Source organism: Anabrus simplex, chromosome 4 (assembly GCF_040414725.1).
Source record: "Anabrus simplex isolate iqAnaSimp1 chromosome 4, ASM4041472v1, whole genome shotgun sequence".
Classification (NCBI taxonomy): Eukaryota; Metazoa; Arthropoda; class Insecta; order Orthoptera; family Tettigoniidae; genus Anabrus; species Anabrus simplex.
This window is the reverse complement of record NC_090268.1, coordinates 299866383-299890452: the sequence shown is the minus strand read 5'-3', so window position 1 is coordinate 299890452 and position 24070 is coordinate 299866383. Positions and strand designations below refer to the sequence as shown.

The 24070-nt window shown below is 38.8% G+C and overlaps 1 protein-coding gene across 2 annotated transcripts in view; it reads left to right on the top strand.

Annotated features, from left to right (window-relative positions):
• The window catches only part of LOC136871910 (translation initiation factor eIF2B subunit epsilon), a 152366-nt gene that overhangs the window by 85365 nt on the left and 42931 nt on the right, over positions 1-24070 (top strand). For both annotated transcript variants that reach the window (XM_067145627.2, XM_067145628.2), the window contains exon 8: positions 2605-2823. In XM_067145627.2, coding sequence (XP_067001728.2) covers positions 2605-2823 — 219 coding nt within the window. The remainder of the gene's footprint in view (positions 1-2604; positions 2824-24070) is intronic.

Below are 24070 nucleotides of genomic sequence, written 5' to 3'. Positions count from 1 at the left end.
CCCAAAGAAATGAAGTTGGGTGCTTCTCTGATGTTGGTCAGAAATTCTGTTTTATTGACAGCGATCTTTAGCCCTACTTTAGCTGCTACGCGTTCTAGGGAGGATAGCTGGTACGTAGCTTCTTTCATACTTGAAGCTAAGAGTGTGAGGTCATCTGTGAAGGCTAAGCAAGTAACTGTTAACTTGTCTTTTTTGTAGCCTATTTTTAATCCAGAGTTGTCAGCTAGTGTGTTCGTCCATTCCCGAATTACCTTCTCCAGCAGACAGTTAAACTGGATAGGGAACAAACCATCTCCTTGTCTAACACTTGTTTTGATCTCGAAGCTTTTTGATAATACCCCTCTGAAATTGACTTTAGACATGGTGTTCGTTAGAGTAGCCTTCACAAGATTCAAAGTCTTTTTATCCAGTCCCATTTCCGTCAACGTCTCAAAGAGGGACTGTCTACCGAGTCATCGGTCTTCTGGAAGTCAACAAAAATTGCTGCATAGGTTAAGGTGCTGAGGTTTTTGTAGGTAAAGATAGTTTTGAGGTCCAGAATCTGCTCTGTGCATGACCTTGACTTCCTAAATCCAGCTTGGTACTCTCCTATGCAGGAGTCTAATTGTACCTCCACGTTTTTAAGCAATGCTTTGGAGAAGATTTTGTAAGGCACTGATGGGAGAGAGATCCCTCTATAGTTGTTAGGGTCTAACTTGTCTTCTTGTGCAGCGGGTGGATGATAGCTGAAGTCCAATCCCTTGGTAGTGTTTCCGTTGTCCAGATGTCAGTTATGATTCTGTGGCTACTGCCAATTGACTTCATCTGCATGTTTCCATAATTCTGCAAAGATGCCATCTTCGCCTGCTGCTCTGTTAGATTTCGGTTCAGAGATGATCTGTTTGATTTCTTCTTTGGTAGGAGGGAGTCAGGGTTAATAACATTCCTGGGTTGAAGTTGTAGTTTTTCTTCGGGTTCTTCTGCATTGAGGAGGTCATCAAAATATTTTGCAAGGGCTGTAAATGAATGGCATATGGCTTTTAGTACCGGGAGTGTCCAAGGACATGTTTGGCTCGCCAGGTGGAGGTCTTTTGATTTGACTTCCGTAGGCGACCTGCGCGTCGTGATGAGGATGATATGATGCTGAAAACATCACACACACCCAGCCACCCACTTATCTCATAAACTGAAAGTGTTACAGACGTGAAAATTGGTATTTGGAATCTGCTTTAAAAATAAAGAAACATGCCTTTTGTTGTCCGACTCGTTGGCTGAATGGTCAGCGTACTGGCCTTCGGTTCAGAGGGCCCCGGGTTCGATTCCCGGCTGGGTTGGGGATTTTAACCTTCATTGGTTAATTCCAATGGTCTGGGGGATGGGTGTTTGTGCTGTCTCCAACATCCCTGCAACTCACACACCACATATAACACTATCCTCCACCACAATAACATGCAGTTACCTACGCATGGCAGATGCCGCCCACCCTCATCGGAGGGTCTACCTTACAAGGGCTGCACTCGGCTAGAAATAGCCACACCAAATTATATTACGCCTTTTGTTTTCGAAAATTCAACTTAAGAGCGGGAAATAATTGGAAAATTAGTTGAATTATATGTATACTTATATCTATAAAAACTAAAGATGTTACAGATGTGGAAATTGGTATTTGGAATCTCCCTTAAAAATAAAGAAACATATTTTTTTGTTTTGGAAAATCCACTTAAGGGGCTGAAAAGGTATTGAATAAGTGGGTGAATTTTTAAAATAAGTACGGTATATCTACAGTATATGTTAAAACTTGCCATGTTACAGACATGAAACTTGTTATTTGGAAAGTCCTTTAAAAATACAGGAAAACATATTTTTTTGTTTTTAGAAAATCTACTTAAGTGGGGGTGGGGGTTGTGGAAGAACTGATAAAGGGGTTGAATTCTTTTTATAGGGATATATCTCAAAAAATGAAGATGTTACAGATGTGGAAATAGGTATTTGGAATCTCCTTTAAACATAAAGAAACTTTTTTTTTTTTCTCAGCTTGAGCGAAGACTGTTTCTCACATGTACTGTACAGTTCTATGTCGCATGATCATCTTAGCCCCAAAAGGCAATACCATATACGTGATTTTCAAAGAGTTTGTGGGGTGAATGAAATTAAATTTTCTGGTAAGTAAGGAATTTTCAGATAATGTCTTAGTACAGTACCGAGGAACAATTACTTCTATCAAATTACGAAATCCACGTGAGCAAAGCCGCGGGTAACTGCTAGTGCTTTCATGTAACTGTAAAGTTACAAAAGTTTTAACACTCAAATATGGTATGTGTTTATTATCCAAAATTTTGCTTATCAGAAATGGGGTCACCCCCCTTTATTTTATTTCTTTTAACACAGATTTTACCATATTGCAATATTTTTAATATAATTTGACAAATAATTGTATAATTGTGTAATGATTCACTGACAAAGACGTGAACCATTTTTTCGTTGTTATAGTAGTATTATGATATATCTAGGGAGATAGTCGTGAATTATTGAATACTTCTGTGAGATATTCTCAACAACCATGTTTCTTTTGACAAATAAAAGTATCTTCTGAATGTAAGTACATATTAATTCTATGCATTTCAGAAACTGAAATGGAGAATGTTGGGGAGAAAGCTTATCTGTATCAGCCTCCTGTACATGACTCTGACTCGGAAGACGAAGGGAAAGCATCCCAGCCTTCTCGATTGATGTTGGACTCTGAAGGTGAAGAGGAAGGAGAAGAGGTGGAGGATGAAAGTGATGATATGTCTGGCAGCAATGAACTGTCATATAGAGCTTCACCTGTACCTGATGACACTAACAGTAAGTACAGTGTTTTAAATGTTGGTACAATGTTCTGAATTGTGTAGTTTTAACCTATTCTTGTGAGCTTTAGTGGATAATAATCAGACAGGAATTGCTGTTTATTTGTCCATTTGAATGTAAGGAGGGGATAAAGAAATAGTCTCCCTTCTAACAGTAGCAAGCAATACTAATTACAAAGTATCCTATGTTTTGAGGAAGGTAAGCAGTTCATGACTTTGTATATCTTCTTTCTTTATACTGTTGTTTTACAGTGTATATTAACTATTTTTTCTACCTAAACTATGTGCTGCAAAGCAAATTAGCTGTATAGTACAGGCTGTATAGCTGTGAACTTGCATTCGGGAGATGATAGATTTGAACCCCACCATCAGCTGCTCTGAATATAGTTTTCTGTGATTTCCCATTTTCACCCAGGCAAATGCTGGGGGGTCTGTACTTTAAATTAAGGCCAGCAACACTTCTTTTCTAGTCTTAGCCCTCTTCTGTCCCATCATTGCTAAACATCTAATGTTAGTGTGTTGCTAAACCAGTACCAAAAAAACAGTAGTAAAGAATTAGGAGGGACTTAACATGGATGCATATGTATTTTAAAAAGCCATCTCGCTCTCTCATTGTAGCATTATCAGTCGGTAAGGAAGGTATGCTGTGGAATGGTAAGCGTTCTGGAGGAAGCTAATATGGTGCTGTAAGCTATAGGAGACAAGGGTGATGGTGGTGATGAACAGAAATATAGAAATGGGTGATCATGGTGGAGTTGTCTATTCTAGTTTGATTCTTTGCTAGACTCAATACTGAACTTTTGTGTAATCTCAGAATATCTAAAACTGAGCTGGATAGCTGCAGTCGCTTAAGTGCGGCCAGTATCTAGTATTCGGGAGATAGTGGGTTCGAACCCCACTGTTGGCAGCCCTGAAAATTGTTTTCCGTGGTTTCCCATTTTCACACCAGGCAAATGCTGGGACTGTACCTTAATTAAGGCCACGGCCACTTCCTTCCAACTCCTAGGCCTTTCCTATCCCGTTGTCGTCATAAGACCTATCTGTGTCGGTGTGACTTAAAACCACTAGCAAATAAAATTTTGCAATGCCAGGACTCAGCTAAGGATCCCTATGGTCACCAACCCACCCTCCAAGTTCAGAGACCCTGGGGCCACATTTAGTCGCCTCTTACAACAGGCAGGAGATATCGTGGGTGTTATTCTACTTCCCCACCCACAAGGGGACGACTATAATAAGAGAATTCATTAATTTGGATGAATTTAGACTTTTGTTGCTTAGTCCATATCACTGCCGAGCATTGCTGACATGGAAATATTGTTTATTCTTGTTAACTGGCGATGGATTTTGTCATGATTGTCTTAAGGTGGTGGTGGTGGTAATTATTGTTTTAAGAGGAAGTACAACTAGGCATCCATCTTTCGATTGTCTTAAGGTGTAAAAAGTCATGTGCATCGGTCCATAACGACAAGAAAAATAGTGAAGATGATTATAAAAATGAGAAAAAATCATGAAGGAACGATTACTTGAATAATAAGACAAGTGGGAGTCACAATAAGGACGATGACTCACTTTACATTAGATGCCCTAATATCACAGAGTCGTAAGAAAACTGAGTGTGAAGGCCTACAATATAGAAAGCTCATAAAATTGATCAACAGTAACATTACATTGAACATTATTTGTCATGATGTGCTTTTTTTTTCCTGTTGCCACTCACCTCCGATAGATGGGATTACTGCTGCATACTGAGTATAACAGCCTGCCTTAATATTGCCGCGAAGTATCTGGGGAGTTAGATAACTCTCTTCTTTAGCATGCCACTCCTCTGGTTCATAAAGGTTCTGATATTACTGGTATGTAACACACTGGTTCATCATAGTATTCCAGTTATTCGATCCCCACTCTGAGGCACTGATTCGAATGAGCAGTGTGCACACTTAATGGAATAATGGCAGAGGAGTGTTCAGGGCTGTCTGTGGCCTGGTCATTCCAGCTTTGGAATTTTGGACTGTTAGATCAGCAGCATAGTACTTTTCGTTAAAAGTGAGAAAATATGTAGTTTTCTTTTGGTCGAGTATTTCATATGATAGCATTGCTTTTGACATTCCTACTGACGACATTGTAATGACCTATGTTGACTTCATGTGAAAAGGCAGATGGAGAGTGAGTGTCTGCCATTATAATGAAAACTGCCCAACACGAATATGACTGGCAGTAGGCTAGTGGGCCTATCATCATAATGAAAACTCCTCAACTTTATTGTGATTATTGTAGGCAAGAGGGCCTGCCATTACTCTGACAATTCCCTAACCCAGTCTTCACAAGAGAAAAGACATATGGCGACTTTCCTGTCGCGTTTCTGGGGTAACGTTAAGAGCTGTGCAATTTAATACAATCTTACGTGTACAATATTATTATTATTATTATTATTATTATTATTATTATTATTATTATTATTATTATTATTATTATTATTATTATTATTATTGGCATATGGCAACAAGTTAGATACATCTATACAAGTATATAATATTTACAAATATACTCAGACAAGAAACATGTTTTATAGCAGAATGTCCAGTTGGGTGATCCACTATATGGCTTCCTCTGTTGGTTTCAAAAAGTCACTCAGGCTACCTATGTAGGAACGTCATGTACATTCTCTTACAGTATGGGGGATCGTCTGCCGAGATGCACCACAGTCGCACTCTGGTGATGAAATATATTTCCAATTATAAAGGGCATCCCTGCATCGTCCATGATTTGTTCTCACCTGATTCAGAGTGGTCCAAATCGTACGTGGTGGATGATGTCTGCCAGGAAGATGTTCACCAGAAAAGATGTTGTGTAAGGAACTGTCTGTGGCAACTTTTCCAGCGACTTCTCCATTCTACTAAAGGGTGAAAATTCCCATTAGCCAATGTGACACTATCACGCAAAGATGGATGACGTGACTTGAGCCTCGTTATCTTGAGAACAGAAATATCATCCATTCATTTCTATCTTCTTAAACTCGCGAATGAGAGCATTTGATCTTCTTAAATCAGGCGGCATTATACCTGACAGAATTGGGAGCCTATAAAGGGGTGTGGACTGGATAGTACCAGATATTAACTGCATGCTAGCATTCAGTTGAGTATCAATGAGTCTTATATATGGGCTATTCAGCCAAACTGGTGCAAAGTACTCAGTGCACAAGAAAACCAGTCCCTAAGCAGAAGATCCTATAGTCTTTGCTAATGAACCCCAACTTGAGCCACACAATTCTGAAGGATATTATTACGTGTTTTGAGCTTTTTGGGCAGATTCATAAGATGTTGTTTGTAAGATAGTGTGCGATCAAGTGTAATGCCCAAATATTTTGGATACCAGCTGTGCTGAAGTTCACAATGACAAAAACGTATGTGAAGTTTAATGCCAGCTTGGCGATTATTCAGGTGAAAAAATGTCACTTCTGTTTTGTTAGGGTTAGGATTCAGTCGCCATTTCTTGAAATACGTTTCAAGTGAAATCAGGTCACTTTGTAGCACTTCTTCTGTCACACTAAAGTCTCGATGTTGAGTGGCTAGTGTTATATCATCAGCATAACAGAATTTTCGTGATGATCTTTCAGGGAGATCGGAGATATACAAATTGAACAGTGGGGAGACAGTACCTATCCTTGAAGTAATCCATTTTTGAGCTTCCTTTCTCTACTCACACTGTTTTCCATACACACTCGAAATCTTCTGTCATTGAGCATAATATTTATAACCTGCACGATGGTCCTACAGGGGGAAATAAAATACCTCTCGCGGACCAAACACACAACCCCCTGTGGGTGGGGGACGCAGACGAAGAATACACCCATGGTATCCCCCGCCTGTCGTAAGAGGCGACTAAAAGGGGGCGACCAAGGGATTATTATATTAGAACCATGAAACTCCTTGTGATTAGTACCACCACACAGGGAACACCATGGGTCGCTTTTCCTTGCGCGTAGTACCACTACGTTAGGTACCAAATAGGTTTGTGAGTAGTAGCAAACGAGAGCGAGACTGCTTTTACTGTACCTGTGATTAGTAGCTCTATATGAGCGTCACCATGGGGTGACTGAACCCATGGTTCTGGCTTGCCTATGATTGCCTGTCAATGGAACCGCAATGTGCGAAACACAGTAGGTCTGTAATACATGTGCGAATTTCATTATCTGTGAGTAGTACCATAATGTGTGGAATATCGCGAGTCTACACTACTCTTGATTAGTACTTCAACATGACAAATACCATGGTTCTACTTTTCTAGCTATAAGTACCATTATGAGGGGCCGATGACTTGAATTTTGGACTCCTTTCGATTACAAGCATCATTGATTCAGTATCGTGCTATAGAAGCAGCCCCTTGGTCAGTAATACTATTGTTTTGTGCCAGCTTCCGTGCATGTGAGGCACTGTGGGTCAGTTCCACTGATTGTTTTAAATTCATATCCATCCATTCATTCTTCTTCCTCACGTTTTGAATTGTGGTCAGTGAAAGATTTGGGGTTTTTAATTTGTCATTTCATTTCGTCTCATTTTGTACCATTAGGGGTCAGTGACGTAGATGTTAGGCCCCTTTAAACAACAAGCATCAATCATCATCATCGGTCCTACAGGGTACAATTCGGAGAAGCTTGTAAATTAATCCTTCCCTCCAGACTGTGTCAAATGCTGCTGTAAGATCAATGAATGCAGCTGAGGTCTTGAGTTGTTTCTGGAAACCTGCTTCAGTGTGGGACGTCACTGAAAGCACTTGATCGCAGCAGCTGCGATTTGGCCTGAATCCGGCTTGATCAACTGGAATATGCTGAAAAATAGTTGCACTGATTCTGTTGTAGATTAGCCTCTCAAAAAGCTTATAACAGCAACTAAGAAGGGCAATTGGTCTATAACTGCTTGGGTCATTGGCAGGCTTACCTGATTTCAAGATGGAAATCACTTTCGTTCGTTTGAATTCTGCCGGGAGTTGTCCATTCTGTAGAAGGTTGGTATAAAACCTTGCCAACCAACTTTTTGCATTCTTCCCTAAATGAATGAGAAATTCTGGATGAATGTCATCAAAACCTGGAGCTTTATTTGTTTTAACATCTTTCAGAGCAGCATTGATATCTGAATGTAAACAGTTGTGAATACCTTGATGTAGGTGGTGTTCTTTATTTCAGAGTTTGGAGCTGGCGTCGTATGTATTTGGTATGTTTTTTATCTGATGGAGTTTGGGAAGTTGTGACGATGTGAGATGCTATTTCATCCGGAGTAACTCCAGGCTGTTGCTTCACCAGAGGTGTGCTTCCTCCAATTTTTCTGAGGAGCCCCCAAGCTCTTCTACTGGAATGAGTTAGGTTGATATTCTCCACTGTTTCAATCCACCGTTCTCTCTGGGTAGTATCCATGCTTGAAAGAAGTTCATCAGCTATGCCTTCATCACCACTCTGCAGATATTTGTTAAAGAGAACATCAGTTTCAACATTCCAACTGGGGATGTATTTTTTTCTATGGTCCTTAGGCATACTCCTCTTAGCCGCCATCATAACTGCACCTACGAAATGCTTGTAATTGTGCTTGGGAGCAATCCACCAAACACATTTATCCAGTTCAGTGGTGAATGTTGACCAATTTGCTTTTCTGAAGTTCCACCGAACATGTGGTATTGACCGTACAACAGGAATTTTGATGCCAATATCCACTATAATGGGGTGATGTTGACTGTGGGGAAAATGTCTTATTACTTTACGACAGGTATGTAAGGGCTCTCCTCCCTCATTGCAGCTAACAAAACACAGGTCAGGATTGGAATCGCTATTCCATGCAGCTGATTGGAAAGTACCAAGATCTTTTGGGTTAAAAATCAGATGGAGATTGTTCATTTCTGTCCATTCTACGAGTTTCGTTCCACATCTATTGTTATTTGAGTACTTCCATAGTTTGTGATAGATGTTGAAGTCGCCTATATAAACTGCAGGGTGTTGAGCAGTAGGTAGAACGGTACTTGGCCACTGTGCATTTGGGGGTTTATAAATGTTCAAAATAGTAACATCTGTCACCCGCACAGCAACACAATGGATGTCTTCGTCTTCGTTTTGAAAGAGCAGTGAGGCATCTTGGATATTATTACGAACATAAGTAGCTATACCATGAGCACTGTGATATGTTGCACCAAGAGCTGTGTAACCATTAATGTGGCCCCTTTTCCGAATCTCTTCATTGGCTGTATGGGTTTCCTGTATAGGCACAACATCTATATTATTATTCAGGAGAACTTTGGATAGGTAGTCACATTTTGCTCTGCTGGTGCTTTCTACGTTAAGCTGGAAGACAAGGATGAAAGGTCCAATGTTTCTTGTCTGGTAGCTCTGAGAAGAGCTATTTCCATTAAATACTGTTGTCATTGCTGGGAGATCTTTAAAAAGATAGGTCCAGCAGCCACAGTTATTGCTTTCTTAGCACCACCCAGGGGTCACGTGTAGGGCACTTTAAGGTTAAACCTACGGACATGAAGCAATAATGTACCCCAACATGAACACTAATTAACCTAGAATTCCCTATATAGTGTAGAATTCCATTGTGAAGCACGGGTACATCAGCTAATATATATACCAGGCGAGTTGGCCATGTGGTTAAGGGCATGCAGCTGTGAGCTCACATCCAGGAGATTGAATCCTACTGTTGGCAACCCTGAAGATGATTTTCCGTGGTTTCCTATTTTCACACCAGGCAAATGCTGGGGCTGTACCTTAATTAAGGCTACGGCCGCTTCCTTCCCATTCCTAGACCTTTCCTGTCCCATCGTCGCCATAAAACCTATCTGTGTTGGTGCGACGTAAAGCAAATAGCATATATAAATATAAGCTAGTATATATACATATGGGCAATTCCAATCAAACACAATTACTCGAAGGTAGATCATACCATGTTATTAAAAGCAGCAGCATAATCAACAAGCCTAATGACCAAACTCCTACAAGTAACGTGACCAAAGTGAAAACCGGCTAAAGCGGCACATGAAATCCTCTCATAGGATGATCATAGCCAGACGGTAACCATCGAAAAAGAAGTAAAGGACTCAGACCATCAGAATGAAACAGGTAAGTAAGCAAATAAATTCACGGATTCTCCGCGAATCAACAAACGACTCCCTTAAGTCTTTTATAAATCTTACAATAATGTAAGAAGACCCCTGTAAGATCTTTTGCCATCATTATTGCCTTAGCAGTCTGAACGAGGAAATAACACAAGGAATTATATGAATTAAAATTCAAAGAGGCAAAAGAAAATAGGTACAAGTTGGAACTCCCACGCCATTGTGGGACACCAAAGATAAACTTGTTAGTTAATAGAATTTCCAAGATAAGATATTTAAAGCAGAGTCCACAACTCCAAGCAGACAGTGAAGTCCTTCAAAGTAACATACATCGAAACATAAGAGCGAGCCACCAGCACTCTTTATCAGATGTACAATCTAACAGTCTTTGTTCGATGTCCCTTGACTGTCCTTGTGAAACTCTTATGCTGCACACAAGAGAAACATTGCTCACTTCACTGCAGCCAGACACAATAAATCCAGTTCCATGACACTACAGGACAGAACGACAGACTCAACACCACTACAGATCGAACATTCACAGAATTCAACTCCTCAGCAATAACACAGTATTCAGTACTCTGTGGCAGTATATTCACAGTACTCTGTATTCCACAGCAGTGCACACACAGTACTCTGTAGTCCACACAACACTTCTCTGACTGGCTGCCTATCTCAAAGTCAAGCAGCCGAGAACAATCCAGAAGCTGGATACACCCAGAACACACTCAATCTCCAATTGACTCCTAACTTCGTCCGAATGGTTGCCTGTGCGGGTAAGCAGGCGGGGCCAATAACTTAGTGATGTTGCTCGTGGCTGGGGCCAAACTAACTTGCTCCTCCCACCTTGGAATCAGCATGGCAGCCAGCCCACCATATTACCTAATTTTACAGTATTTTTGGTTTTTGTACAGGTCACCTCTCTCTCATGACATAAACTCAGAAGATATGGCTAGGGTACTCAGAATTAACTTCATCATCCACGCTCTGCCCTATTTTTCCACTTAGCAAGAATCTTGTGCCGAGTTACTACTGTTCACTAAACGCTTCCAACCTCAAGAACATTATGACTGACCACAACCTGACTAGTCTCCACACCACCATACTTCTTTTAATTGTAAACGCCCAGGTATATAACTTGTGACATTCATCTAAGTAGCACTGTATTTATTTTCCTTCTCAGCAATAAAATCCGCTGCTTTGAAGGTTGCAGCAACTGTTCTGTCAACTTTGTCACCTACCAATACCATGGCAAGAACTGCAATTGTGAAAGATCGAATCCCAGCCCAGCTAGCTGGTATTTAAGATTGCTTAAATGCAAGAGACCCATTATCAATAGTTTTTTTAAAGTATATTTAAGAATAGTCTTTTAGGACAAAATTCTGACAGATTTTTAAGGCAGTATGAATAACTATACATTATGTGACTTCTGATGAATGAAACAATATTAAAATATTCATGAAATAAAATATTCAATCGTCTGACTATGTAGGCTACTCACACTTAGTATTTACCTGATTACTTACACGTCCAATTGTTGATGGGCGCCAGCTACAAATAGATGTAACGATAATAGAATGAAAGTCTTGAGTATCTCTAGGGCGTGAGGTAATAAGCTTACTTTGACAGCATAACATATAGGTTCTGGGAAAAGGAGATAGGGGTTCCGTTTCCCCATTAAAATGTGAGGTTATGTGATCTACTTATTGAAATGAAACAATTTGGTACTAAACAAAATATATTCTTTAAAAATTGACTTTAATGAGTGAGATTTACTGTGATAATTCAAAAGATAATATAAAACGCTGACATTATAACTGAAGGAAACTGTAGGCATTAAATTTGAAATCTTGACCGGGCATTTAAAAGTTATACAAGAAATTTATCCCTCACTGGTTCACTTAATTGTACCTTCAACACCAAAGTATTCCTTTGAGTTGGTATCAGCTGTAGGTATCTCAAGCCTAATTTGGTGATGTATCCTTTTAGTTTCACAAACGTGATATAGTATGGCTTGAAGTTCACAATCAAATCTACAAGCAATTCACTGATAACTGTTAGTCTGCATTACGAGGACTCAGTATTCGGCTGTCACCGAACTGACACAAGAACACAACTGAACAAATGCACGGAACACACTCTGAACATATAATCCATTTGGTCACCAACGATTACGTATCCAAATCACTGTTCCCCATTCGTCTCCTTCCAATTGACTCCAACTGACTTCATGGCAAGTCTCCCCATTCATCTCCTTCCAACCAACTGCTTCCAACCAACTGAACTATTCAACTGACTGCCACTATAGGATACAGCCCCTATATATAGCCATTAGTTGATACATGGTATAACACCCACGTCAGAGCTCAAAATTGATATGATGTCACTCTCACCCACCTACAAATGTTACATATTGTGTTGAAATAGCCTGAGACACACTTTGGAACTTCCTAAGTATGATCTCATCATCAAAAGCATACAGTGACAGAGCGATGACCTGACAGATACTGTAACAGTATTGCACCATGCGTTGCAATGTTTTAAAAGGTAGTATCACAAATAATATATCCATATCCGATATTAGGCATTAAGTCTTACTACATTATTTTGATGCTAATGTACACACACACACACACACACACACACACACACACACACACACACACACACACACTCTCTCTCTCTCTCTCTCTCTCTCTCTCTGATCAAAAGTATCCGGACACCCCCAAAAACATACGTTTTTCATTTTAGGTGCATTTTGTTGCCACCTACTGCCAGGTACTCCATAGCAGCGAACTCGGTTGTCATTCGACATTGTGAGAGAGCAGAATGGGGTGCTCCGTGGAACTCACGGACTTCGAACGTGGTCAGGTGATTGGGTGCCACTTGTGTCAGAAGTCTGTACGTGAGATTTCCACACTCCTAAACATCCCTAGGTCCACTCTTTCTGATGTGATAGTGAAGTGGAAATGTGAAGGGACACGTACAGCACGAAAGCATACAGGCCAACCTCGTCTGTTGAATGACTGAGACCGCCGACAGTTGAAGAGGATCGTCAAGTGTAATAGATAGGCATGTATCCAGACCATCACACAGGAATTCCAAATTGCATCAGGATCTACTCCAAGTACTATGACAGTTCGGCGGGAGGTGAGAAAACTTGGATTTCATGGTTGAGCGGCTGCCCATAAGCCACACATTACGCAAGTCAATGCCAAATGACGCCTCGCTTGGTGTAAGGAGCGTAAACATTGGACGATTGAACCGTGGAAATACGATGTGTGGAGTGACGAACCACGGTACCCAATGTGACGATCTGATGGCAGGGTGTGGGTATGGCGAATGCCCGGTGAACGTCATCTGCCAGCGTGTATAGTGCCAACAGTAAAATTCAGAGGCGGTGGTGTTATGGTGTAGTCGTGCTTATCATGGAGGGGGCTTGCACCCCTTGTTGTTTTGCATGGCACTATCACAGCACAGGCGTACGTTGATGTTCTAAGCACCTTGTTGCTTCCCACTATTGAAGAGCACTTCGGGAATGGCAATTGCATCTTTCAACACGATCAAGCACCTGTTCATAATGCTCTGCCTGTGGCGGAGTGGTTACACGATAATAACATCCCTATAATGGACTGGCCTGCACAGAGTCCCGACTTGAATCCTATAGAACACTTTTGGGACATTTTGGAACGCCGACTTCGTACCAGGTCTCGCCGACCAACATTGCTACCTCTCCTCAGTGCAGCGCTCCGTGAAGAATGGGCTGCCATTCCTCAAGCAACCTCCCAGCACCTGATTGAATGTATGCCTGTCATAGTGGAAGCTGTCATCAAGGCTAAGGGTGGGGAACACCATATTGAATTCCAGCATTACCGATGGAGGGTGCCACGAACTTGTATGTCATGTTCAGCCAGGTTTCCGGATACTTTTGATTACATAGTGTATATACACAATAAATTAACTACAATGAAGCAAGCGATAATTAATTAATACAAATAGCAAAATCAGATTATAGAATTGAATCAAACAATAATAATAGTTACAATAATACAGATATAATAATAATAATAATAATAATAATAATAATAATAATAATAATAATAATAATAATAATATATAACACTGACATTGACACATATAAACACTTTTAAATGAGTATACAATAATTATTTTTTTAACACATCAATACATTTTATAAAATGTCACTTACATGAGAACTTTTGTAGCACATTGTCATCATAGATAACTCCGTTTTTCTCACCTTATCATACAATTCACAACAATATAGCACTTATTTTTCCATGTACTGGAGTTCAGTGCACCAATACGATACTTGATTCACACGCAAATTCACAGAAAGTTCATTTTATGCCAGCTTCTTACACAAAATTTACAATTATCTTACCAATATCTCAACAAATCTCACGTGATGACGTACTACTTTAAATTTCTGATATAAGTACCGACAATATTCCCTTCCTGATCTTTTAAAGGATATGCACACTTCCCCATACGGTTTACAGTCGTGAAATACTCCTGATACAAAATAAAGAATTTAGACATATTTCCTGCCTCTGCTGATGATGGAAATTCCAACTCTGAGTAGCACCTTGTCACCCAAACTGAATTCGTCCACTTTTGCCCTTATTAAATTAGATATCTTAATAGATCACCTCTTATGTCTAACTTACTACTACCATTAATTACTTTATTAACTATGACTACATCATTACTTAAAATATCTCACTTAACGTAACTTAGGTCACAATCACACTGTTTTCTTAAATCTACTTTCACTACACAACTACTTATACTACTTACCTGTTCAACTTCTACCTTTGGCCTGTACATGTGGCCTACTTTATCCGATCCCCTGAGAGTTTAAAATACTCTGGTTCAATGACGACTCCTGAATAATATTCACATTCGGCCTATCATCTCCCTGATAACTCAAATCCTCATGCCTCCCATTTTCGGATTGTCTCTGGTTACTCTGCTGATCCCTATCACCATTGAAATTATTATTATTGTTATTGTTATTATTATTATTATTATTATTATTATTATTATTATTATTATTATTATTATCCTGATCATAAATACCACCCCTCCTCTGATACTTGTCCAACATGTTTCCCCTTCCCTCTACTGCTCGACCTTGTACATTTTCATCCCAAAACTTCTCAATGAACTTTTCTTTAATTCTCCTAATTTGGACATATTATTCCAGTACACTTGAAACCATATTTTACTTTTACCGATAACAACATTTGACAAGATCTCCAACACATATTCCCATTCAATAATATTATTCTTCAACTTACTTGTACATCTTTTCTCAACTATTTTCACAAATTTCATAGGATTGAACTGTTTTCCAGAAAACATAGGTAAATCTTGGTCCCTACTGAACAAACCAATCACTACTATCACTTCTCTCACCGTCTGACCTCTATATTCTTGCCTTAGCACTCTCTGGCAATTCAAAGTTGTTCTTCCACTACCCTCTCAGCATTCTCTTTCACTATTCTCACTTCTTTGCTGTAATTTTTCTTCTTTTTCTCTTGCCTCCTATGATAGCGCTTCCTGTTTGTTCCGTAGTCCACTGACCTCCCCAAGTTTGCTTTCAATCTGTTCGATTTCACTAACATGTTCCCTCGTATCTTGCCCAACTGCATTGTAAAGCTTACCCTATCTCTCCTTGACCACCTCATGAATTTCTTCCCAATTAATAGAAATCTTATTGCTTAACTGTACGATATTGTTACTATTCTCTATACATGTTCCCTTGACTTGCTTGGTCTGAGTATGAAAATTGCTCTGATTCTACTCCATTTCACCTCCAATTTCAACACACACTTTGACTTACTTTCTGACTTAGATGTTTGATCAGTTACCTCTAATACGAGGGTCGAGTCATAAGTCATGGCAACTATGTTTTTTCTTGCGAACAGGAGACAACACGGAAAATCTAAGATATGCATTTGGAAATATAGGGCATGTACTTATGCATAGTGCCTGAAGACAAATTCTGACTTCAGGCGATTCTCGTAGGAAAGTGACAGAACACAGGCCATTGGTAAACATTGTTTAATTATGGTACAGACAGCAAATCCACAAGACCATGTACAAAGGACAGGTCTCCACGGTTACAGACCTTCGAAATAATCACCGAAGGTTTCCACTGTGCGTTGCCAGCGGTGGGGCAGGCGCTAAATACCATTTGCTGCATGTGTATTGCTAACATGTGACACCTCTCTCCGAAATGCTGTTACAATGTCCTCTTTGTTAGCAAACCGTTGTCCACATAATGGCTTCTTGACTTTGGGGATTAGATCATAGTCACATAGGCTCAGATCAGGTGAATAAGGCGGGTGTGGAAGAGCCTCCCATCCCCACCGTTGTAAGCGACGCTGAACAATGGCTGCTGTGTGAGCTGTCGTGTTATCGTGTAGGATTATGGCGTTGTCCAAAATATTGGGACGTTTGGTTTACACTGCACAGCGCAATTGGTACAACAAAAAGGAATTGTAATAAACTACATTGACACGCACTGGATGACACATAAGAACACCTTGAATATCATATGCCAGGATTACCATAACCTTATTAGGCGACTGATTTTGTCGAACCTTGTGTCTCCGTGGTGACCCCTGGTGACGCCATTCACTTGACTGTCTCTTCAGTTCAGGTTCATAAGCACGTGCCCATGTTTCATCAACTGCAATAATGCAATTCAACATGGCTTGTCCTTCTTGCTGAAACCTCTCCAGATTGATGCGACGTGTTTCGTAACGAGTCCACTTCTGTACGACAGTTAAGTGACGTGGCACCCACTTTGCACAAAGTTTACGCATCTGTAGCTCCTTGTGTAAAATACGCCGTATTGTTGCTGCTGGTATTGCTGTATGTTCTTGCATTTCCGCTAGAGGCCAGCGCCTGTCCTCATGTAAACACTGATCGATCTGTTCACGGACACTGGATGGCCTGGGCGAGGCAAATTGGCAGTTGGTACTCTACCCCGTTTGAACGTCTCCACCCACCTCGCCACTGTTCTATAGGGCATGGCATGCACACCTAATGTTTCCCCGCAGCTCTGCATGGCATTGGCATGCATTTCTGCCATGGAGAACTGCTATTTTAATATACGATCATTGCTTCTGCTTGTTGACTTCCATTTTGTGACGCTCTCACTCACACACTGAACATGGGGGCATGCTTAGACCCACACTGTTGTTTACATACACCATCTAGTGGCATCATACGCAAGTACATACTCAACCCTCTACCCTTCCTGCCTTGAAATGTGGCGCCGGCTCGAGACATCCCAGGGTCGCTGACTGGGTACTACCCTCAGAGATATCTTCAGACATTATAAACTAACCTTAAAATTAATCAAGCGGGAAGGATAAAAGAGAAGAAATAAAATAATTAAATAAAAATCCGAATGAGAACATTTACGAATGCAAAATTTATTGAAAAGGCTAAACTTTGGCAAAGCAAATATACTTCTATACAAACAATAAACTCTTCGGACCAAATATCGTTCACAACCTCTATCACCCTCGACTATAAAATATCAACCTCATGACTCATAGATTTCAAATCCTTCTAAACACATTACTTCATCTTTATTACAATTCCCTTTCATCTTATTCATCAACTCTACTTCAGTACTTCAAAAATTTTAATCCAATTCCATTCCACTCATATTCTGGTACCACCATATTTCAAAATTTTCAATAATAAAATATTATAATAATCTATCATCATGACCTTTGTTAATTTGTCAAAGTACCTTTTTAAAATGTTAATACAACCACAACTTCTTCCGCTCATTTTTTGAATAACAAATTCGTATTTGCTCTCCATACCTTTAAATTATTTCCTCACCATATTATAAACCTTGTAGTTACCATTTACTAAATACCAAATTATTTATTTAAATACACTCTTCAAAATGAAATGTATGAGGCTGTGTAAATTCATTAAGCAACATCCGCCGTGTAATTCACAACTCCTCTTTTAATTAATTAAATCCATTAAATTCATTATAATTTACAAATTCGCAGTTATCAATGTCGGTATAATTGTTACCTTGAAAATCATAAATTTATCCAATCACGTTTGTTAGATTTGGTAATTCAATCCAAAATTTTATATATCATAAAATTATTCATCACAAATTTTATATAAAAATAGTCCCTAATTTGAGTCCGAAACTATTTAACTTATTCTTTCTCAGTATCATCCTCCCCTCATATAATGCTGATAATATGGAACGCACGCACGAAATCGAAAAGTAACCCTGACATAAATAAATTAAATTAATTTACCGATTCATTAAAATGATAAATATCTCACATATGCTTAATTAGCTGTTTTATCATACACAAAACATATGCCTACCCTGTAGCAAGAAACCCTATACTATAATGTTAAATACATCTTAACCTACACTGATTCTACAGACAATGGGATAAACCTCATTGCCGCAAGTATAAACAACCATCGTGAACTGAATTCAACATCACAAGAAATATTGCAACTGCAAAATCAAAATTTGCATTGCCCACATATTGAAGAACATATAACATAAACAAACACAACATAATTTCAATCATATAGTCACAGGGAAAATCATTATACACTGGCTCGGCCGGGCATCGAACTCCGACCCTCAACATGGCATCATTACAGTGACCTATCATTATGCTTGCCGCAATAAACTGTCACGAAATATATCTGTTATTAATCAATTTTATTGTGCTGTCCTAAGTTCTACAAAACAGAATTGTCTAACAAATGACTGTAATATATTTTACTTATAAGACCCTACTACAGCTACCATAGCTTCTCTAATACACAACACGCCGTCCCGGTCTGCTGCCTTATCTCACACCCGACTCGTTTCATTGACACGGCATTCTAATTTGTCCGCACCCACTTAATATTCTCTCTCTCTCCGCTCTAAATGAAGCCATATGTTTCCTCCACAATATCTGCGTATTCTTACTCTCGGTGCGAACAGTAACTAATTATATATGACACTCTCAATACATCTCATTTTGTTCCATCTTTCACGTATATTTGTACTACCTTTTTCATTCAACATTCTCGGGAACACATATATCACTATGCCGGTATTTTACATCTGTGGCGTTGTACAATATCATTGGTTCGACCCTGCGGTTGGCAATCTGTGTCTTAGAGGTCCCTGCTTCAATACTAGCTAGCTATATTCCGGATAAATTAATAGAATGACACTTTATTTCCTACAGCACAAAATTTTAATTCACTGGTTAGCACTACCTGTTACTTACTGATGACATCTATTTCAAAAATCCCACTGTAATGTGCCGGAAAGATCAAGGCTCGAAACTTTGGCCATGGAAATTTTCTTGATGAACTTTCATGCGACATGCCAGGTTAATCTATCTATTCCCTCTAACTAATCCTTACTGATACCTCCTACATCATTAAATATTCACACACGCACACGCTAATATTTGCTAGAAGATCACGCACTGAGAAGAAATCAAAAAAAAAAACATGTTTCACACCCGTAATGGAAGATCATTATTTACACACATTATTTTCACACTCACGAAGACCATATTTTAACACACGCTAATATCACAATATGTACACCCCCCCTAGGCATCAGCATAAAATAAACCTAAAAAAAAACCTAACTATCCTTGCTACAGTACTTAAAAAGGAAAATAAACGAATAATCATGCATTAATTTATTTACAGTTAACAGCTAATCATGCACATGCTAGATAATGAATCAGGGTACTTATCGACTCGGCGACGCTCCATACTCAGCTCCACGGCCTCATGGTTTCAGGTCGGCCCCATGATGTACTTAAGCCATCATGCTAACGGCCTGAGAACCTAAACCCATACCATTCTCCACAACCATGGTCTTCACTCTTGTTGCTTTCATGAAATCACACGCTCATCACTTCTTACTACACTAAAATACATATAAAAAAAAAAAAACACAGATATAGTTAAATTATTCTAGCACATACACTTATTCACAATTGTAATATACACTTTGTCTCTGCTTTCCGCGAGTTTACACGTGGCACTGCGATGCGTCCTTGTTTGATCTCGCTCCGATCCTAATTTTCCAGTTAATGTTGTAAAAATTCACCTTCTTGAATTTACAAAAATTTCGGTCATTATTGAGTTAAATGCAAAGTCTATCGGACCCGTAGTATCTTCGACAGCTAGTTATTTGATAGGAAATGCTCTAGATTAGGGTTCTCGTGAACCACATACACGTACGTCCGACACGTTCAAATTTCCGTAGCAGAGTGCCTCTTCTCAGCGGCACGCGTCTCCTTCATGCACGCTGGATCTTGGATAGTGAGCTCGGGGAACCCCATCAACAATGATGTAACATCCCGTCACATATGCCTGCGATTATTTATTCCAATAAATTGTTGCAAATACGCCGTCTTTAATTATTGTTCTCAAAATGGTTTAATCTTGTTTTCACCTTATCCCCTGGTGGATTTAATTATTTTAGAAGTCATTTATGCGGCACCCATCTTTAATTTACCCCCATCATTCCAAAACCTGCTCTGCTGCGATTCGCTGCCTGAAAATGTTGCCAACTTAAATCTGGTGACTTTGGTCATCACACCTCATGGAATATTCCAATGCTTTCCATTTCATCATAAGATGACCTTGACACGTGGAACTATCTTTAAACCTGGGCAAGCGAAATGGCGCCACACATCCGGCCTATAATGTAACTGCGGCTATTCCCTCATATGCCATTTTTTTAATTTCTTATATTTTTAAAGACAATGATATGAGCCAATTGGGCTCAATACCGTACGTTTCCAAATGTGTATCTTAGATTTTCCGTGTTATCTCCTGTTCGCGAGAAAAAAATAGTTGCCATGACTTATGACTCTACCTACATATCTTATTATCTATTTTACGAATGATCACACTGTTACTACTACCAATCAGTTCTTCCATTTTGCTACTTAACTGTTTACTTTTTGCTACTACTACTAATTAATTCTTTGATCTGTTTCTTATTATTTTCACTACAAGTATCAATCTGTTCTTACAGTTTACATTATAAGTTTCAATCATTACCTTGAATTCGGTCATTCCGACCATCAGCAAATTAAGAAGTTGTCGGTCCATCCCTCCTGAGACTTCATTTGAGTTCCAGTGTGCTTCTCAACTTCTGCACTTTCCTGACTTAGTTCAGAACCTTCCATCGTGTTCATCAGCTGCCTAGTCTGAAACTCGCCTTGGATGCTCATAGAAGCAATAGCCTCCTCATCACGTGACTTGCTATTGTCTCCCTTGTCCATCTTTGGTTCACTAGTAATAGTACGCAATCTCAAATTGTTTTCCTTTTCAAATCTTTGACATTCCCCCAAAATACAAATATGCAACACAAAATTACACTCCTCACATTTACCGGTTATTATTCCGTTGGCTTAGATGTGCATACTCTTCCCAGAATCAACCTATGGTATGCTGTCATTCAGAACAAGTTCTGAATTTATTCGAGCCTCATGTTGCGGTGCCACTTTGTGACTTCCAATCAATGAAACAGTATTAAAATATTCATGAAATAAAATATGCAATCATCGGACTATGTACTCACACTTAGTATTTACCTGATTACTTACACATACAATTGTTGATGGGCACCGGCTACAAGTAGATGTAACGATAATAGAATGAGAGTCTTGAGTATCTCTACGGTGTGAGGTAATAAGCTTACTTAGACAGCATAACATATAGGTTCTGAGAAAAGGAGATAGGCGTTCGGTTTCCCCATTAAAATGTGAGGTTATGTGATCTACTTATTGAAATGAAACAATTTGGTACTAAACAAAATATATTCTTTAAAAATTGACTTTAATGAGTGAGATTTACTGTGATAATTCAAAAGATAATATAAAACGCTGATATTATAACTGAAGGAAACTGTAGGCATTAAATTTGAAATCTTGACCGGGCATTTAAAAGTTGTACAAGAAATTTATCCCTCACTGGTTCACTTAATTGTACCTTCAACACTTCGAGTGTTATTACAAAGTATTCCTTTGAGTTGGTATCAGCTATGGGTATCTCAAGTCTGATTTGGTGATGTATCCTTTTAGTTCCACAAACGAGATATAGTATGGCTTGAAATTATATATACAGTTCACAATGAAATTTACAAGATAACTGTTAGTCTGCATTACGACTCAATATTCGGCTGTCACCGAACTGACACAAGAACACAGCTGAACAGATGCACTAAACACACTCCGAACATATAATCCATTTGGTCACCGATTACGTATCCATATCACTGTTCCCCATTCGTCTCCTTCCAATTGACTCTAATTGACTTCATGCCGAGTCTCCCCATTCATCTCCTTCCAACCAACTGCTTCCATCCAACTGAACTATCCAACTGACTGCTGCTATAGGATACAGCCCTATATATAGCCATTAGTTGATACATGGTATAACACCCACTTCAGAGCTCAAAATAGATATGATGTCACTCGCATCCAGCTACAAATGTTACATATTGTGTTGAAATAGCCTGAGGCACACTTTGGAACTCCCTAAATGTGATCTCATCATCAAAAGCATACAATGACAGAGCGATGACTCGACAGTTACTGTAACAGTATTGCACCATGTGTTGCAATGTTTTAAAAGGTAGTATCACAAATAATATATCCATATCCGATATTGGGCATTAAGTCTCACTCTACATTATTTTGATGCTAATACACACACACATATATGTACACAATAAATTAACTACAATGAAGCAAGTGATAATTAATACATAGAAAAATCAGATTATAGAATTGAATCAATAATAATAATAATAATAATAATAATAATAATAATAATAATAATAATAATAATAATAATAATAATGCAGATGAATGCTTGTAAAGGGATTTGAACCATGTCAAAGTGCAGTATGTATTCTATTTCATTGATTTTTCTATTTCATCTACCTGTATAATTTTGCCTTTACCCAATAAACTCAGAGATTGTCTTAGTCCAGGTGTTCTCAAACATTTTATGATTGAGAGTGCCACCTCATGTAATCTAAGTATGCAAGCACCATGAAGTAAATAACTGTAATGATCCTTGAGCTTATATGTTACACAGAATTTCAGTTATGTGTAGTGAGAAGTCATTTGTAGATATATGTAAATAGTCTTACAGATATAAATCAGCTAATCATGATGGTGCTTTTTTCTTGAGTTATTTCATAAGTGATAAAGATTTCTTGCACAGGTAGGTCATCCTGAACATAACCAAACATTTGTGGGAAACACTGCAATATTTGGAATCTTTTAGTATCCCCTACACTTCAAAAGTCTAAAAATCTCTCCTTTTCAAACAAATATTTCTGCAATGAGGAGGACTGGAAATCTACTTATTCAGGTTCTGTGTGAGGAGCCTTATTATTTCAGATATTCCCTTCAGAACATAGAAATGTAGGTAAGATTGGTAGCATAACCACCTTAACAATTTTGAAGTCTCTAAATGGTACAATGATATAATGGATGGTTAGCAGCTCTATTATTCTGGTCATACAACAAAGTTTGAACTGCCTATGAACTCTTGTTTTCTTTGCATGACGAGAGCGTCAGGGGGAGAATGCCTGTCTTAGACTATCCAATAGCTTCTCCTTGTTAACCTTTTCCACTTTTCCTCTGTTTTACTCTTTATTTCTTTCTTATATGGTCTCTAGAGTACATACCCCTAGCATGCTCATTTTTGTCGTCCCACTCTTCTGTATGTGTGCACTTTGTCTCTACTTAGTTAAGTTACTCATCTTTCCTATATTTTCCTAACATGATTTTGATCACTTTTACTCTGCATTTGTTCAATTATTTTTAACATCGAAAAAAATCTTGAGGATTTTGTGATATGGCTGCTTCACTTTTTTTGGAGCAACATTTTTCTTTCTTTGTGAATTTTTTCCATTTATGCTTAGGTTAAAGTAGTGAAAGGTTTTTAAATGTCATGTTACAGTGCTGACCTCTATGTGTTCCCAAATATGAAATATCATGTCTGTATTTCCTTGCTTAAAATAATTATTTTTATATAATATTAATGTTCTTTTTGTTACTGTTTAT